Genomic DNA, 15,433 nt, shown 5'->3' on the forward strand with positions numbered 1-15,433 from the left:
TGACAGTTTTCTTCTTTTTCTTTTTCTTTTTTTTCCTTTTGAAACGGAGTCTTGCTCTGTCGCCCTGTCTGGAGTGCAGTGGCACAATCTCAGCCCACTAGAACCTCCCGAGTTCACGCGACTCTCCTGCCTCAGCCTTCCGAGTAGCTAGGATTACAGGCTCCCACCACCAAACCCAGCTGATTTTTGTGTTTTTAGCAGAGATGGGGTTTCACCATGTTGGCCAGGCTTGTCTTGAACTCCTGACCTCAGGTGATCCCCCCTCCTTGGCCTCCCAAAGTGCTGGGATTACAGGTGTGAGCCACTGCGCCTGGCCTCTTTTTTTCTTATTTAATTTTTTTGTAGAGATGAGGTCTTGCTATGTTGCCCAAACTTGTCTGGAACTCCTGGCCTTAAGTGATCCTCCCTCCTCGGCCTTCCAAAGTGCTGGGACTGCAGATGTGAGCCATCGTGCCCGGCCTAATGAGTTTTACATCTGAGGAAACTGAGGCTTTGAGAGGTGAAGTCATATGCTGAAGGTCACACAACCAAGGGGTAGTGGAGCCAGGATTCAAACCCAGGTCTGTGGATCTTTAGACCTCAGTCTCCTTCCAGTCTCCCCATGGGTCCCTTTGCTTCCTCCTTTCCCAGTTGAGATTTTTTTTTTATTTTATTTTAATGGAGTCTTGCCCTGTTGCCCAGGCTGGAGTGCAGTGGCATGATCCTGGCTCACTGCAACCTCTGCCTCCTGGGTTCAGGCGATTCTCCTGCCTCAGCCTCCCGAGTAGCTGGAGTTACAGGTATGTGCCACCACACCCGGCTAAATTTTGTATTTTTAGTAGAGATGGGGTTTCACCATGTTGGCCAGGCTGCTCTTGAACTTCTGACCTCAAGTGATCCGCCCTCCTCGGCCTCCCAAAGTGCTGGGATTACAGGCGTGAGCCACTGTGCCCGGCCTCCCCTCAATCATTTCATAACCCACACAGATGGCAGAGGGAGCTTCTTCCCCAGAGATGGGAAAGGTTCTCCTGGAGTGTCAAGTGCTTTTCAGTGCAGAAAGGTGAACACTGGAGGGTTCTGGAAGCACAGGAGGCCTTGAGTTTTCCACAGGAGTCTTTATTACAGTGTAAATCCAAGCTCAGGCCTCCCCTGGGCCCCATGCAAAGCCCCGGCGTAGGGGCTAGTAGCGTCCAGGAGACACCAACGCCTCACAGCGCCTCCAGCGGCGGGTCCGGAAGTGCAGGGTGGTGCCCTGTCTAGGCAACTACAAGTCCCAGCAGGCCCCGCGGCCAAGGTGCCTCGTCTTTCCTGGACTCCTGGAGCAGAGCCTCTTGGGAAATGTAGTCCTGGCCGCTCAGGTAATTAGCGCAGAGTCCCTAGTGGGAGTGATCCTGACACCCACCGGGAAAAGACTCAGGCCGAGGAGGGGAGTGGGTGGGAACGGACGGGAGATGGAGGAGGGCAGAGGGCTGCTGGGGGTGGGGGCAGGCGTCCTGCGGGCAGAGACACCGTTCTCATTCGGCTTTGGCTTTGGATCCGGAGACTGCGGCTGCTGCAGAGGCCAGGGCTCCGGTCCCTGGGATTTTAGCTCGGATCCTGAAGGAGAAACAAGTGGGATCACGAGGTGGGGCAAAAGACAGGGGGGTGGCATCTGGGGACGGGGAAAGCTGGGTGGGAAACTGACCAAGAGCCCGAAGCCAGCTCCTGCCCTCCACCTAGTGGCCTGCATTGGAATTGCCTCCTCATCCTTTTCAAGGGGACATTACCAGGAGGTTTTCGGACAAGGAGAGTAGAAAGGAAAGGTTCCCAAGCTCCCCCACTTCCCCCTCCCGTCGACCTCTGCCCCATGCTCTTACTTAGCTTTGATGTGGCTCAACTGATTGGTCACCAACCCCACATACTGGTCGATCTGAGCCTGGGGAGACCAAAAAAGGTGAAAGAAGGGATTGGAGGGGTTTCTTCTCTTTAGTCACATAGGAGGCTGCTTCCTCCCCAACTTCCAAATCAGGAGTTGTGAGGAGTGGCCCACGACACCACCCCCGGCTCTAAACTTCATAGAATACATCAGATGCCAGAGATGCCAGTTGTAGGGTCAGTCAGTTGGGCCATACTCTGTATGGAGAGTGATGTCAGGTGGAACGCACAAGTATCTGGCAGTGAGGCCGTGTCCTGGGTACGATGATTAACCTTTGAGTGAGTTTGCATATGTGTGTGTTGTGGGGTAGGGTGAGAACAGATGGCACTGGTATTGGTCACCGAGTCCTTGAGTGGATTGATTTATATACTAGTGTTTTTTATTTTTATTTTTATTTTTATTTTTTGAGACGGAGTCTTTGCTCTGTCACCCAGGCTGGGGTGCAGTGGCGCGAACTCGGCTCACTACAAGCTCCGCCTCCTGGGTTTACGCCATTCTCCAGCCTCAGCCTCCCGAGTAGCTGGGACTACAGGCGCCCGCCACCTCGCCCGGCTAGTTTTTTTTTGTACTTTTTTAGTAGAGACGGGGTTTCACCGTGTTAGCCAGGATGGTCTCGATCTCCTGACCTTGTGATCCGCCCGTCTCGGCCTCCCAAAGTGCTGGGATTACAGGCGTGAGCCACCGCGCCCGGCCCTATACTAGTGTTTTTTAAAAAAATTTTTTACTATTTTTTAATTTAATTTTATTTTATCTTATCTTATTTTATTTTATTTTATTTTATTTTAGACAGGGTCTCGCTCTGTCACCCAGTTCAGTGGCATGATCTTGGTTCACTGCAACCTCCGCCTCCTGGGTTCAAGTGATTCTCCTGCCTCAGCCTCCCGAATAGCTGGGATTACAGGTGTGCACCAACATGCCCGGCTAATTTTTGGATTTTTTTTTCTTTTTTCTTTTTCTTTTCTTTTTTTTTTTTTTTCTGAGATGTAATCTCGCTCTATCACCCAGGCAGGAGGGCAATGGCACAGTCTCGGCTCACTGCAATCTCTGCCTCCCGGGTTCAAGCGATTCTCCTGCCTCAGCCTCCCAAGTAGCTGGGATTACAGGTGCACACCACCACACCTTGCTAATTTTTGGATTTTTAATAGAGACAGGGTTTCACCATGTTGGCCAGAATGGTCTCAAACTCCTGACCTCAAGTGATCCACCTGCCTCAGCCTCCCAAAGCTGGGATCACAAGCATGAGCCACCATGCCCAGACTGTTTTTTTTTTTTTTTTTAAGATAGGGTCTTGCTCTATTGCCCAGGCTGGAGTGCAGTGGCATGATCACAGCTCACTGCTGCCTTGACCTCCTAGGGTTCAACCCATCCTCTTGCCTCAACTTTCAGAGTAGCTGGGACTATAGGTGTGTGCCACCATGCCTGGCTAATTTTTAACCTTTTTGTAGAGATGGGGGTCTTACTATGTTGTCAAGGCTGGTCTTGAACTCTTGGCCTCAAGCAATTCTCCTGTCTCAACCTCCCAAAGTGCCGAGATTACAGTTGTAAGCCATTGTGGCTGGCCTGATTTAAATACAGTTTAATTGTGAGTCTTGGTGATTGCAGCCTGTGAAGGACAGAGTTAGGACTAACTGGCAGGGCATATTATCATGTGGCTCCCAGCTGTGCTGGAGAAGGGGCTGTCAGTCTATCCTCCTGTCTCTGGATAGGATGGATGTCAGTGGTCCCGTTAATGTCAGTCTTCTGGGCAACAGCCATCCCACTCTTTTATTTTGATTTTATTTATTTTTGGGGTTTTTTGTTTTTTGCTTTTTGTTTTTGAGATGGAGACTTCCTCTGTCGCCCAGGCTGGAGTGCAGTGGCCCTATCTCAGCTCACTGCAAGCTCCGCCTCCCGGGTTCACACCATTCTCCTGCCTCAGCCTCCTGAGTAGCTGGAACTACAGGTGCCCGCCACCACGCCCGGCTTAATTTTTTGTATTTTTAGTAGAAACGGGGTTTCACTGTGTTAGCCAGGACGGTCTCGATCTCCTGACCTCGTGATACTGTTATGCCTAGACCGTTTGATCCCTAAAGAAGACCACCAGAGTCTAGTGTCAAAGCCAAGCGGCAAGGATCTTTACTACAAGTTCGAACTTGGTCCCTCCATTCCACAGTATACAAGAGGGCCCCGAACAATGCGAGCGTTTGCTTTTTATAGCCCGAAAGTTGCAGGGGAACAAAGAAATTCTTTTGGCTCCCGCGCTTTCAGTAACCTTGAACGGCTGTCCCTTTATCGGAGACTTTCCAGGTGGTGTTTGTACTGGGCTCAGGGAGTTTGAGAGATATATGGTGGTATGTGGTGGGATGGGAGGATGGGATGTGTTCGTACTAGGCTCAGGGAGTTTTGAGCCCGGGGCTGAGGAATGTGCCCAGCTCCTTTCAATACACCCGCCTCAGCCTCCCAAAGTGCTGGGATTACAGGCGTGAGCCACCGCACCCGGCTATTTTTTTTTTGAAACAGACTCTTGCTCTGTCACCCAGGCTGGAATGCAGTGGCATTTAACTGACATGTCAGTTAAAATCAAGAGTGAAGGCCTAATCCCAGCACTTTGAGAGACCAAGGCGGGTGGATCACCTGAGGTTGGGAGTTCGAGACCAGCCTGGCCAGCATGGTGAAACCCCGTCTCTACTAAAAATACAATTAGCCAGGCATGGTGGCAGGCACCTGTAATCCCAGATATTCAGGAAGCTGAGGTAGGAGAATCGCTTGAACCCGGGAGGCAGAGGCTGCAGTGAACCAAGATCACACCATTGCACTCCAGCCTGGGCAACAGAGTGAGACTCCATCTCAAAAAAAAAAAAAAAAAAAAAAGCAGTGAAGTCTGGGCACGGTGGCTCACGCCTGTAATCCCAGCACTTTGGGAGGCTGAGGCGGGCAGATCACTTGAGGTCAGGAGTTTGAGACCAGCCAGGCCAACATGGCAAAACTCTGTCTCTGCTTATACAAAAATTAGCCCGGCATGGTGGCCGTATGCCTGTAATCCCAGCTACTCAGAGGTTGAGGCAGGAGACTCACTTGAGCTCAGGAAGCGGAGGTTGCAGTGAGCCAAGATCACACCACTGCACTCCAGCCTGGGCAGCAGAGCAGGACTCTGTCTCAAAAAAGTCCAAAACAAAACAAAAACAAACCAACCAACCAACCAAAAGCCCGTCCCTGGCTGATGCTGATAAGACATGTTAGTTAGACTCTGGCTATATCTAGAAGGTGCCACAGCCAGGACACCTGTGTCTGGCTGGGACATCTGTCAATGGGACCCTGGTTCTGGAAGGAGATGGTCAGTCCCCCCATGTTCAGCTGGGGTGCTGACAGCTGAGGGTGTCACACTCACCTGGTGCTGCCGGTACAGCAGGGGGATGGTGAATAGACCGATCACTCCTGTGGGTACAGAGACGGGGGGCGTCAGGGTGTTCCCAAGAGATGAACAGTTCCATCTGGAGCCCTGTCCCCCACCAGACTCCAAGTCCCCACCTTGCCCCTCACAGCCTTCCCAGCTCACCCAGAATGAGAAGCGTCAAACCATTGAAGATGGCACCCACGAAGGTCAAGATGTAGAAGAGGAGGGCCAGCTGGGGGTGAAGGTCAGGGTCAGCAGAGCCCACCCGGAGTTCCCTCCCACCTGTGAGTTTACCCAACAGTCACCCTCCCACCCGGTAGCTGTGCAGAGGTGAGAGGGGAACCCAGGAGGGGCTGAGAGCTCCAGGCCACCTTGAGGGAATCCACGAGGTCTTCTACCAGGAAGAAATGCCGCAGCTGCGTGGCCGCCGAGACCACGCGGGAGGCGATCTGCTGGGACAAACGTTCCGTCTGCTCCCGAGTCAGGGTGAGGTCCACATCCAGGTAGGCCCTGCGGGGACAAAGGAATGTGGGGCAGATCAATGGGTGACCAGCTCAGACTGGTGCAGGCGCAGCTGAAACAAGGGCGAGGAATGGCGGCCGGGAGAAGACCAGAGTTAGGACTGAGGGGCAGCCCCAAGGAACCACGTGTAGAGGGCTGGGGTCAGGGTCAGGGTCAGGGATCGAGGATGAAAGGTACCAGGTTAAGATTGGAGATTAGGGCTGGAGGGTAGGTGAGAGGATCGGGATGAAAAACAATCAAGATGAGTCGGGGTCTGGGTGGGAGTAAGTGCCTGATTTGAGGTCATGGGTCATGCTTTAGGGTCACGACAGGGGCTCAGGTCAGGGGCCAGGGGTTCTCACTGGAAAGGGTTGGCTCCGTCCCCCCGGTGCACGGCCTGCAGCACTTTGCGGTAAACCCTGAGAGAGATGGTGCCGCAGAGCAGCAACAGAGCCACGTGCGCGGCCACGGACACGATGCTAAAGTGCAGGAGGCAGAGGAGGGAGACCATGAGGCCTGTGAAGACCACTCCTGAGGTCCTCGTGTCCTTCCAGTACAGCAAGTCCGCCACTGTGGAGGGGTGGGGAGTATCAGGGCTTGTTCCTAACCTGGCTGGTCTCCTCACCTCCCTCTCCCTGTCCTACCGCTGAAAAATGACTCCTTGACACACCGGTTTGAGCATAACCTGATTTCCGTGTTGTTTTGTTTTTTTGGTTTTTTTGAGAGACAGGGTCTCACTCTGTCGCCCAGGCTGGAGGGCAGTGGTGCCATCATAGCTCCCTGCAGTCTCGACCTCCTGGGCTCAAGTGATCCTCCCACCTCAGCCTCCTCAGTAGCTGGGACTGCAGGCATGCACCACCACTCAGCTAATTTTTTTTTTTTTTGCTTCTGTTTTTATTTTATTTATTTATTTTTGAGACGGAGTATTGCTCTGTCACCCACGCTGGAGTGCAGTGGTGCTATCTTGGCTCACTGCAAGCTCCACCTCCCGGGTTCATGCCATTCTCCTGCCTCAGCCTCCTGAGTCGCTGGGACTACAGGCGCCTGCCACCACGCCTCGCTAATTTTTTTGTATTTTTAGTAGAGATGGGGTTTCACCATGTTAGCCAGGATGGTCTCGATCTCCTGACTTCGTGATCCACCTGCCTCGGCCTCCCAAAGTTCTGGGGTTACAGTCATGAGTCACTGCACCTGGCCTTGTTTCTGTTTTTAGAGGTGGGGGTCTCGCTGTGCTGTCTAGGCTGGTCTCGAACTCCTGGCCTCAAGTTATCCTCTCGCATCAGCCTTCCAAAATGCTGGGATTATAGGTGTGAGGCACAGCACCCAGCCCGATTTGCAAAAATTTTTTTTTCCTTCTGTTGCCCAGGCTGGAGTGCAGTGGCACAATCTCCACTCACTGCAACCTCCGTCTCCCTGGATCAAGTGATTCTCCTGCCTCAGTCTCCTGAGTAGCTGGGATTACAGGAATGTGCCACAATTCCCAGCTAATTTTTGTATTTTTAGTAGAGACGGGGTTTCACCATGTTGGTCAGGCTGGTCTCGAACTCCTGACCTCGTGGTCCACCCACCTTGGCCTCCCAAAGTGCTGGGATTACAGAAGTGAGCCACCATGCTAGGCCTCAAATTTTTAGTGCCCTCTTTTCTTCCATGCTTATCTCCCTTCTTCTCCCTCTAGAAAACCCAAGTTAACCATCTAGCAAGTCCCATTAATTTTACTCCTCCCCATATAATTATATGTGGACACAGAAATACAAACTGATGCTTCTTGGTCATTTCTTATGAAAAACGGAATTATGCTGGGCATGGTGGCTCACACCTGTAATCCTAGCACTTTGGGAGGCCAAGGCAGGCAGATCACCTGAGGTCAGGTGTTCAAAACCAACCTGGCCAACACGGTGAAACCCCATCTCTATTAAAAATACAAAAATTAGCCGGGCTTGGTCGCAGGTGCCTGTAATCCCAGCTACTCGAGAGGCTGAGGCACAAGAATCACTTGAACCTGGGAGGTGGAGGTTACAGTGAATTGAGATCAAGACACTCCACTCCAGCCTGGGAGTCAGAGCAAGACTCTGTCTCAAAAAAAAAAAAAAAAAAAAGAAAGAAAAGAAAAAAGACAAATGGAATTACATACACACTTTTCTGCATCATACATACTTCACTCCACTTTTCCTCCTAATCAACTGAAATAGCTCCCTCTCCTGTTTTTTTCCCAAAGACAGGGTCTCACTGTGTTGCCCAGGCTGGAGTGCAGTGGTGTGATCATAATTCACTGCAGCCTCGAACTTCTGGGCTCTAGTGATCCTCCACCTTTGGCCTCCCAAAGCACTGGGATTAGAGATGTGAACCACCATCCCCGATTAGCTTTTAATTCATTCATTCTTTTTTGTTTTTTTGACAGAGTCTCACTCTGTTGCCAAGACTGGAGTGCTGTAGCGTAATCTTGGTTCACTATAACCTCAGCCTCCTGGGTTCAAGCTATCCTCCCACCTCAGCCTCCTGAGTGGCTGGGACTACAGGCACATGCCACCATGCTTGGCTAATTTTTGTATTTTCAGTAGAGATAGGGTTTTGCTATGTTTGCTAGGTTGGTCTTAAACACTTGGCCTCAAGCAATCCACCTGCCTCAGCTTCCCAAAGTGCTGGGATTATAGGCATGTGCCACCGCGCCTGGCCTTAATTCATTCTTTTAAAGAGCTGCATAGTATTCTGTGTTGTGGCTATGCTGTCATTCATTTTATTTAACTATGTACCTGTTGCTGGGTCAATTTGTTTCCTAACCCCTTCACCACAAGCAGAGCTGCAAGCAACATCCTTCAACAGATATTCTCACCTCCTGGAGCGGCTATTTCTGAGATAGATTTCCAGTGTGGAATTGCTGGGTGGACTGGTTATGTGTTTGTTTATTTGAGATGGAGTCTCGCTCTGTTGCCCAGGCTACAGTGCCATGGCACAGTCTTGGCTCACTGCAACCTCCGCTTCCCGGGTTCAAGCGATTCTCCTGCCTCAGCCTCCTGAGTAGCTGAGATTACAGGATGGCACCACCATGCCTGGCTAATTTTTTATATTTTGGTAGAGATGGGGTTTCACCATGTTGGCCAGGCTGGTCTCGAACTCCTGACTACAAGTAATCCTTCTACCTTGGCCTCCCAAAGTGTTGGGATTACAGACATGAGCTACCATGCCTGGTCTTGTCTTTTTTTTTTCTTTTTTTTTTTGAGACAGAGTTTCACTCTTATTGCGCAGGCTGGAGTGCAATTGTGCATGCGATCTCGGCTCACTGCAACTTCCACCTCCTAGGTTCAAGCCATTCTCCTGCCTCAGCCTCCCGAGTAGCTGGGATTACAGGCATGTGCCACCATGCCTGGCTAATTTTTTGTTATTTTTAGTTAGAGATGGGGTTTCACTGTTAGCCAGGATGGTCTTGATCTCCTGACCTCAGGTGATCCACTCGCCTTGGCCTCCAAAAGTGCTGGGATTACAGGCGTGAGCCACCATGCCCGGCCGTATTTTTTTATTTTTATTTTTTATTTTTAGTTTTGGAGAAAGGGTCTTACTCTGTCACCCTGGCTGGAGTGCAGTGGCATGATCACGGTTCACTGCAGCCTCTACCTCCCAGAGTCAAGCAATCCTCCTACCTCGGCCTCCTAGCAACTGGGACTATAGGTGGCATCACCGTATCTTGCTAATTTTTTTTTTTTTTTTGGACAAAGTCTTCCTCTGTCACCCAGGCTGGAGTACAGTGGGCATGATCTCAGCTCACTGCAGCCTCTGCCTCCTGGGTTCAAGAGATTATTGTGCCTCAGCCTTCCAAGTAGCTGGGATTACAGGCATGAGCTGCCATGCCTAGCCTGGCTAATTTTTAAATATTTTGTAGAGATAGGGTCTCGTTATATTGCCCAGGTTGAATTCCTGGCTTCAAGTGATCCTCCCACCTCAGCCTCCCAAAATGTTGGTATTATAGTCATGAGTCACCGTGCCCGGTCATATGTAATTTTTAATGTCTTAAATTTTGAAACACTGCTTACTAGTAAGACCATAACAGTTCTTATTTCCACAAGAAGCAAGAGAAAGATCTTTCCCCAGCATCCTGCCCTGCCGTGGGTCATAGTTCTTTTTAACTTTTGCCAATCTGTCAGGTGTAAAGTGATATCCCCTTGATGCCCTTAGCAACACATGTTTCTAAGTCCTAAATGTATTAATAACGCCATACTCCTTTCCAGGGCCTAACTCAAATTTCTGACCCCTTTCTGAGACCCTAAAACACACCTCCTAAACCCAACCTCAGCCCTGAGCAGTGACCTTTTTTTTTTTTTTTTGAGACGGAGTCTCGCTGTGTCGCCCAGGCTGGAGTGCAGTGGCGCAATCTCGGCTCACTGCAAGCTCCGCCTCCCGGGTTCACGCCATTCTCCCGCCTCAGCCTCCGAGTAGCTGGGACTACAGGCGCCCGCCACCTCGCCCGGCTAGTTTTCTGTATTTTTAGTAGAGACGGGGTTTCACCATGTTAGCCAGGATGGTCTCGATCTCCTGACCTCGTGATCCACCCGCCTCGGCCTCCCAAAGTGCTGGGATTACAGGCTTGAGCCACCGCGCCCGGCCTGAGCAGTGACCTTTGTACCCCAACCTTCATTTCATCTGTCTAAACTTTAGGCTCACTCCTGTAATCCCAACATCTTGGGAGGCTGAGGCAGGAGGATCACCTGAGGCCTGGACAACATAGTGAGACCCTGTCTCTACAAACAAAATAAGAAAATTAGCCGGGGGTGGTGGCCTGCGGCTGTAGTCCCAACTACTCGGGAGGCTGAGGTGGGAGGATCACTTGAGCCCAGGAGTTCGAGGCTGCAATGAGCTATGATCCCACCACTGCACTCCAGAAAGAGCAACAGACTCTGTCGCTTAAAAAGAAAAAGAAACTTTAGTAGTCTGCTTTCATTTGAGTCCTGAAAACCAGGAACTCGGTACCTTTCTATTTCTTTCCAGACCCTCTCTATCCTCCCACCCTCCCTCCAACTGACCCCTCTGACCTGTCCCTCTTAGAGGCTCACCCCTCACTTCTGTATCCTTCCAATGCATCTCTCATTTACCTCGAAATAGGACAGCCCCCTCCCTCCCCATCGCAGTGCCCTCCCAGGCAGGCTCCTAGTGGCCGGCGCCAGTGGATGGGGGAGGGGCCAGGTCGCCTGAGGCGGGGGCTAAGTTTAGGCATGCTGGGGGGAGGGGGCCTCCCCGCAGCTGTTCTGGCCCGTCTGGCCCCTGAGTGACAGCGCTGCCTGGGACGAGGCTGGGGGAGGGGGTCCTCCCTGCTCCTGGGCCCCAAAGTGCTGGCTCGAAGGAGAAGGGACCCCATTCTCCCTCTAGGTCCTCCCTAGACTGCCCCTAGGCCCCCTAGCCTCAGCCTGCAACGCTGGGGAAGCAGACCAGTAACAAACGTGCCCCAGAGGTGCAGGAGATAAGGGCGAGTCCGGACCCCCTTCCGCCGACCTCAGCCCCCGTCCAGCCCGTTCCGCAAGCCCACCTTTACTCCCCATATCGGCTCCGAGTGACAGGCTGGGGACACCGCTGCTTCTCGGGGATTTTGCCCACTTCAGTAGAACCCGGAGGACAGGAGTAGGGGGGGTGGGGCCCCTTTGGACCCAGCCAATGGCTGTCCATAGAGGTGGGGACAATTCCAAAATTGGAACCGTCTTGTAAACAGCCAAAAGCAATGATGTCTTTAACCATTCCATAACTGTTCCTGGAGGTGGAGCATATTTTAAAGTAAGGCTGGGCCATTTTACAACTGGTCAATAGATGTGGTCAGGAAAAAGAGGGCTTTTGTTTGTTTTTTCAAATAGAGATCGAGTCTCCCTATGTTGCCCAGGCTGGTGTTGCACTCCTGGCTTCAAACGATCCTCCCAACTCGGTCTCCCAAAGTGTTAGGATTACAGGCATGAGCCACTGCGCCCGGCCAAAAAGAAGAGTTTTTAAAAGGCACAGAGTTTACTTATAAATATTCTATGGCCACATCTAAATAAGGAAAGAACTGCATTTTTTCAGGAATTTGGTCTGTCCAAAATCAGCCACTAGGAGGAGCACTCCAGAAGAGGGAGGATTATTTTATTTTATTTTTATTTTTTGAGAAGGAGTCTCGCTCTGTCAACCAGGCTGGAGTGCAGTGGCGCAATCTTGGCTCACTGCAACCTCTGCCTTCCAGGTTCAAGCGATTATCCTGCCTCAGCCTCCCGAGTATAGACGGGGTTTCACCATGTTGGCCAGGCTGGTCTCGAACTCCTCACCTCAAGTGATCCGCCCGCCTCGGCCTCCCAAAGTGCTGGGATTACAGGCGTGAGCCACCACGCCCGGCCGGGGAATTTTTTTAAAAGAGCGGAGTTTATCACGTCTAGCCAGTAACAATACCTTTTCCCTTTTCCACTATCTGCTGTTCCTTTGCGAGGTTGGTCCCTTTAATTCAAAATCCTCTCACCCTTTGCCTTGTGTGGTCCAACACAGCATCTTCACACACGTTACTTACCTAGAAGGCGTGGCTCCACCGTGAATTCTAATTGGTCCGTGCTATCGAAGCACTGTCCCCTTATTGGCTCTCGCTCCAGTGGCCCCCGCTGCTTTTCTTCCTCTTCCAGCAAAGGCTCTTCGGGCCCAGAGTTCGAATCTCGCGATCGGGATGGGGACGGAGTACCGGCCTGGGGTGTGCCAGAGCCCGGACTGAGCTGGGGAGTCAAGACCTCGGGCGGTGAGGACTGAGCAAGTCGGAGTCGTAGGTCCAGTTCTGACACGGTAGAGAGAGAAGGCCATGAGCTTTCTTCTTGGAGGTGCCCCGAGGGGAAACCACCCACCCCTCTTGGCTTCGGTCCCAGCACCTCGGACATCTCACCTTCCCCAGCTTCTCCTGCCTCCAATCTGTTGGATTCTTCGGGTTCTTCGTCTTCCAGCGGGGTGGAGCTGCTGGTGGAAGAGTCCTCCCCGGATCCCACTCCCCGTGCCACCCAGCCCAGCTTGTCCAACCGAAGCCTCAGGTCTTCCAGGGGGCGCTCGGATGGAGGGGCGGTGTCAGAATCACCCCGGCGTCCAGGCTCTGGGGATTGGCTCAGGCTGGGGATGCTCTCCAAGCTGTCGCCCAGGCTGGGCTGAGGGTGCTGGTCTCGTGGTTCCGAGACTGAGCGGCCCTGGGGGCGGGGGCGGCGGGCAGTTGAATCCCTACGGCCCCCGGAGCCCACTACGCCATCAAAGGCGATGTAGGAGAAGGTCAACTCCCGGGGGGTGCCCCAGTCCTGCGACGTGGTCTCCTCCTCGTCCTCCTCTGAGAATTCCCGGGCTGTGTGAAGCTCCCGAAAATCAGAGTCGTCGTTCCCTCCTGCAGTGGGTGAAGGAGAGCCTTGTTTCCCTCAGCAGGCCCCTGAGCTGCCCAGCCCTGAACCCCTTCACATGCTCCCCTCCACTTACCTTCTGTGGAATCAGGGGTTGAGGAGGCTGTAGACGGAGCTTCTTCTGCGAGAGGGAAAGAATCGAAGACTCTTAGAAGCTTAGACTGTCCGAATCACAGAAGTGTGCCAGTCCTGGAATCTTAGAATATTTGAATCACGGGACTTTTAGAACATTCTGCACACAGACTCTAAAACCTAGCATCACTGCCTGATGAAGCTCAGAGTCTTAGAAGTCCAAATCCAAGAATCTTAATCTTAGAGTCTTCAAGACTCTAAGCTGGGCTGGGTGGCCAACAAAGTAGGAATCTTAGGAGGTTTCAATTCATTCATCCGTTCAACAACCATTTATTGAGCACCTACTATGTGCCAGGCACTGTTCTAGGTCCTGGGGATATAGCTGTGAAGAAAACAGACAAAATCCCTACCTTACTAGAGCTGACACTCTTTGGGAGAGACAAACAATAAACAAGTGAATATATGATGTCGGGTGCAGATGAGCATATGAAGCAAATTAAAGAAAGGTAGGGGGAGAGAAAGTGAAGAAAGTGAAGGGGTGCTGTTTCTCATAGGGTGGTCAAGAAGGCTTCTCTGATAAGAGGAAGTTTGATCAGAGATCTGAAGGAAGTGAGGAAGCCATGCAGATGTTCAGGGAAGACTTCCAGGTACAGAAGGAAACCAGTGCAAAGGCCCTGAGCCAGGCACCAAGATTGGCATCTGAGGAACAGAGAGGTGGGAAGATGTGACTGGAGAAGAGTGACTGAGGAGGAGAGGGGTGGGAGGTGAGGACAGAGAGGTAAGGGGGGTGGGGAGGGACAGATGAGATGGTCCTCCCTTTGTAATCTGAAGTTAACAACAAGATCTTAGAATGTTGGGATGATACTCGGATATGCTGAAATCACCAATTCTTGGCATTTTGGCATCGGGACACCCAAGACATGGAAGTGGCTAGATCTAAGGGTGTTGAAATCCCCAGCTGTCAGAACCCCCATGTGCGGGACAGAGAACGGTAGACATGAACTGTTACAGCTGTGAGCTCAGAGATTGGGAGGATCAAGCTAGGCGTTTTCAGCTGGGAATCCAGCCCCTTAGAGCTAGTTCAGAGCTTTGCACGTAGATGATCCTCAATGCGGTTTAGAAATTGAAATCTGACGCCCTGTGCCCTCACCTTGTTTTCTCAGCTGGGGAATGGGAGGCCTGGAGTGGTGTGGGTCTTCCCCAGGATTACCATTAATCAGTGGTAAAGGCCACTAAGGACCCATGAGTCCTTGCCCCCAAACCACGGATGGCTGTTTTCCCGGGACAGGGGGTTGGACAGTTTGGGCGAGGTCGGGGCTGTCTCTTGGACAGAAAACGGGGTGAGATGCGAAGACGAGTGATTAGGAGCCAGACCCCTGTTTTCCATCCTGGATCTACCCTCCGTTCAACCCCCTCCCCGCCAGCTGCGGCCAGCACCAGAGCCTGGGGACAGCTCCCCGCGCGCGTCCACGTTCCCGGGCGGGGCCGGGAGGCACATCCCAGAGCGCAGCGCGCCCCTCGCCTGCTGTCTCAGTGGCCCCTCACCTCCGCCCTGTTTCGTCCAGGTCCTCCGGGTCAGGCTGCCCCCGTCGCCGCCAGAGAGCGGGGGAGGGGAGAGCTTCCTTTGTCTCCTATGCCTCCTCCCCCCACCCCGGCTCTCCTGCGGGCAAGCGCTGAGGGGACACCGGGGAGTACCCCACCTGGACGTCTGGGGCCCACCCCAGGCCCCAGCCTCCCTCTACTCACTGCAGTGGGCGAAGACCGGCAGGACCTGCCCCATGGCCCCCCTCGGGCCTGCATCGGGACCCCCGCCCACTCCGGCTGCGCCGCCCTGGGCCCGGGGTCGCGGGCGCTCATCTCCGCCGCGCCCACGACGCCGCTGCCATCCTCGCCGCCTCCTCCTCCCGGGCTGCTCCGGCAGCCGCCGCCGCCGCCGCCGCCGCCGCCGCCGCCGCCGCCGCCCTGTGCTCGGCTCGGCGGGGGCGGGCGGGGCCGCGGTGGGAAAGGCACTGCAGCGCGCGGCCGGGGGCGGGGCCAGAGGATGGGCGGGGCGGTACCAGAGGGAGGGCGAGGGGCGGGGAAACGCCGAGGAGCAGACGGAGGGGCGTGGCCTTCTTACTAAAGGGGCGGAGCCAAGAAGGTGGGCGACAGTGCCAGGAAGGAGTGGAAAGCGGCCTGAAGGGCGGTGCCTAGACCGCAGAGGGCGCAGCCTTTAGGGGAAGAGGGGCCGAG

The 15,433-nt window shown here is 53.2% G+C and overlaps 1 protein-coding gene across 2 annotated transcripts; it reads right to left on the reverse strand.

Annotated features, from left to right (window-relative positions):
- Nucleotides 1-1,078: 1,078 nt before the first annotated feature.
- On the reverse strand, nt 1,079-15,222 carry RTN2 (reticulon 2). Of its 2 annotated transcripts, XM_025368825.1 has the most exons (11): nt 14,948-15,222; nt 13,206-13,250; nt 12,637-13,116; nt 12,277-12,531; nt 11,281-11,499; nt 6,131-6,338; nt 5,639-5,777; nt 5,430-5,499; nt 5,262-5,308; nt 1,836-1,894; nt 1,079-1,575 (listed from the first exon to the last, which is right to left on the reverse strand). In XM_025368825.1, the coding sequence occupies exons 1-11, from the start codon at nt 14,979-14,981 to the stop codon at nt 1,494-1,496; spliced, it is 1,638 nt and encodes a 545-aa protein (XP_025224610.1). In that variant the 5' UTR covers nt 14,982-15,222; the 3' UTR covers nt 1,079-1,493. The 2 variants fall into 2 exon arrangements, with proteins under 2 accessions (XP_025224610.1, XP_025224611.1); XM_025368826.1 differs by lacking the exon at nt 11,281-11,499.
- Nucleotides 15,223-15,433: the final 211 nt, after the last annotated feature.

The sequence above is a fragment of the Theropithecus gelada genome, chromosome 19, assembly GCF_003255815.1.
Source record: "Theropithecus gelada isolate Dixy chromosome 19, Tgel_1.0, whole genome shotgun sequence".
NCBI lineage: Eukaryota > Metazoa > Chordata > Mammalia > Primates > Cercopithecidae > Theropithecus > Theropithecus gelada.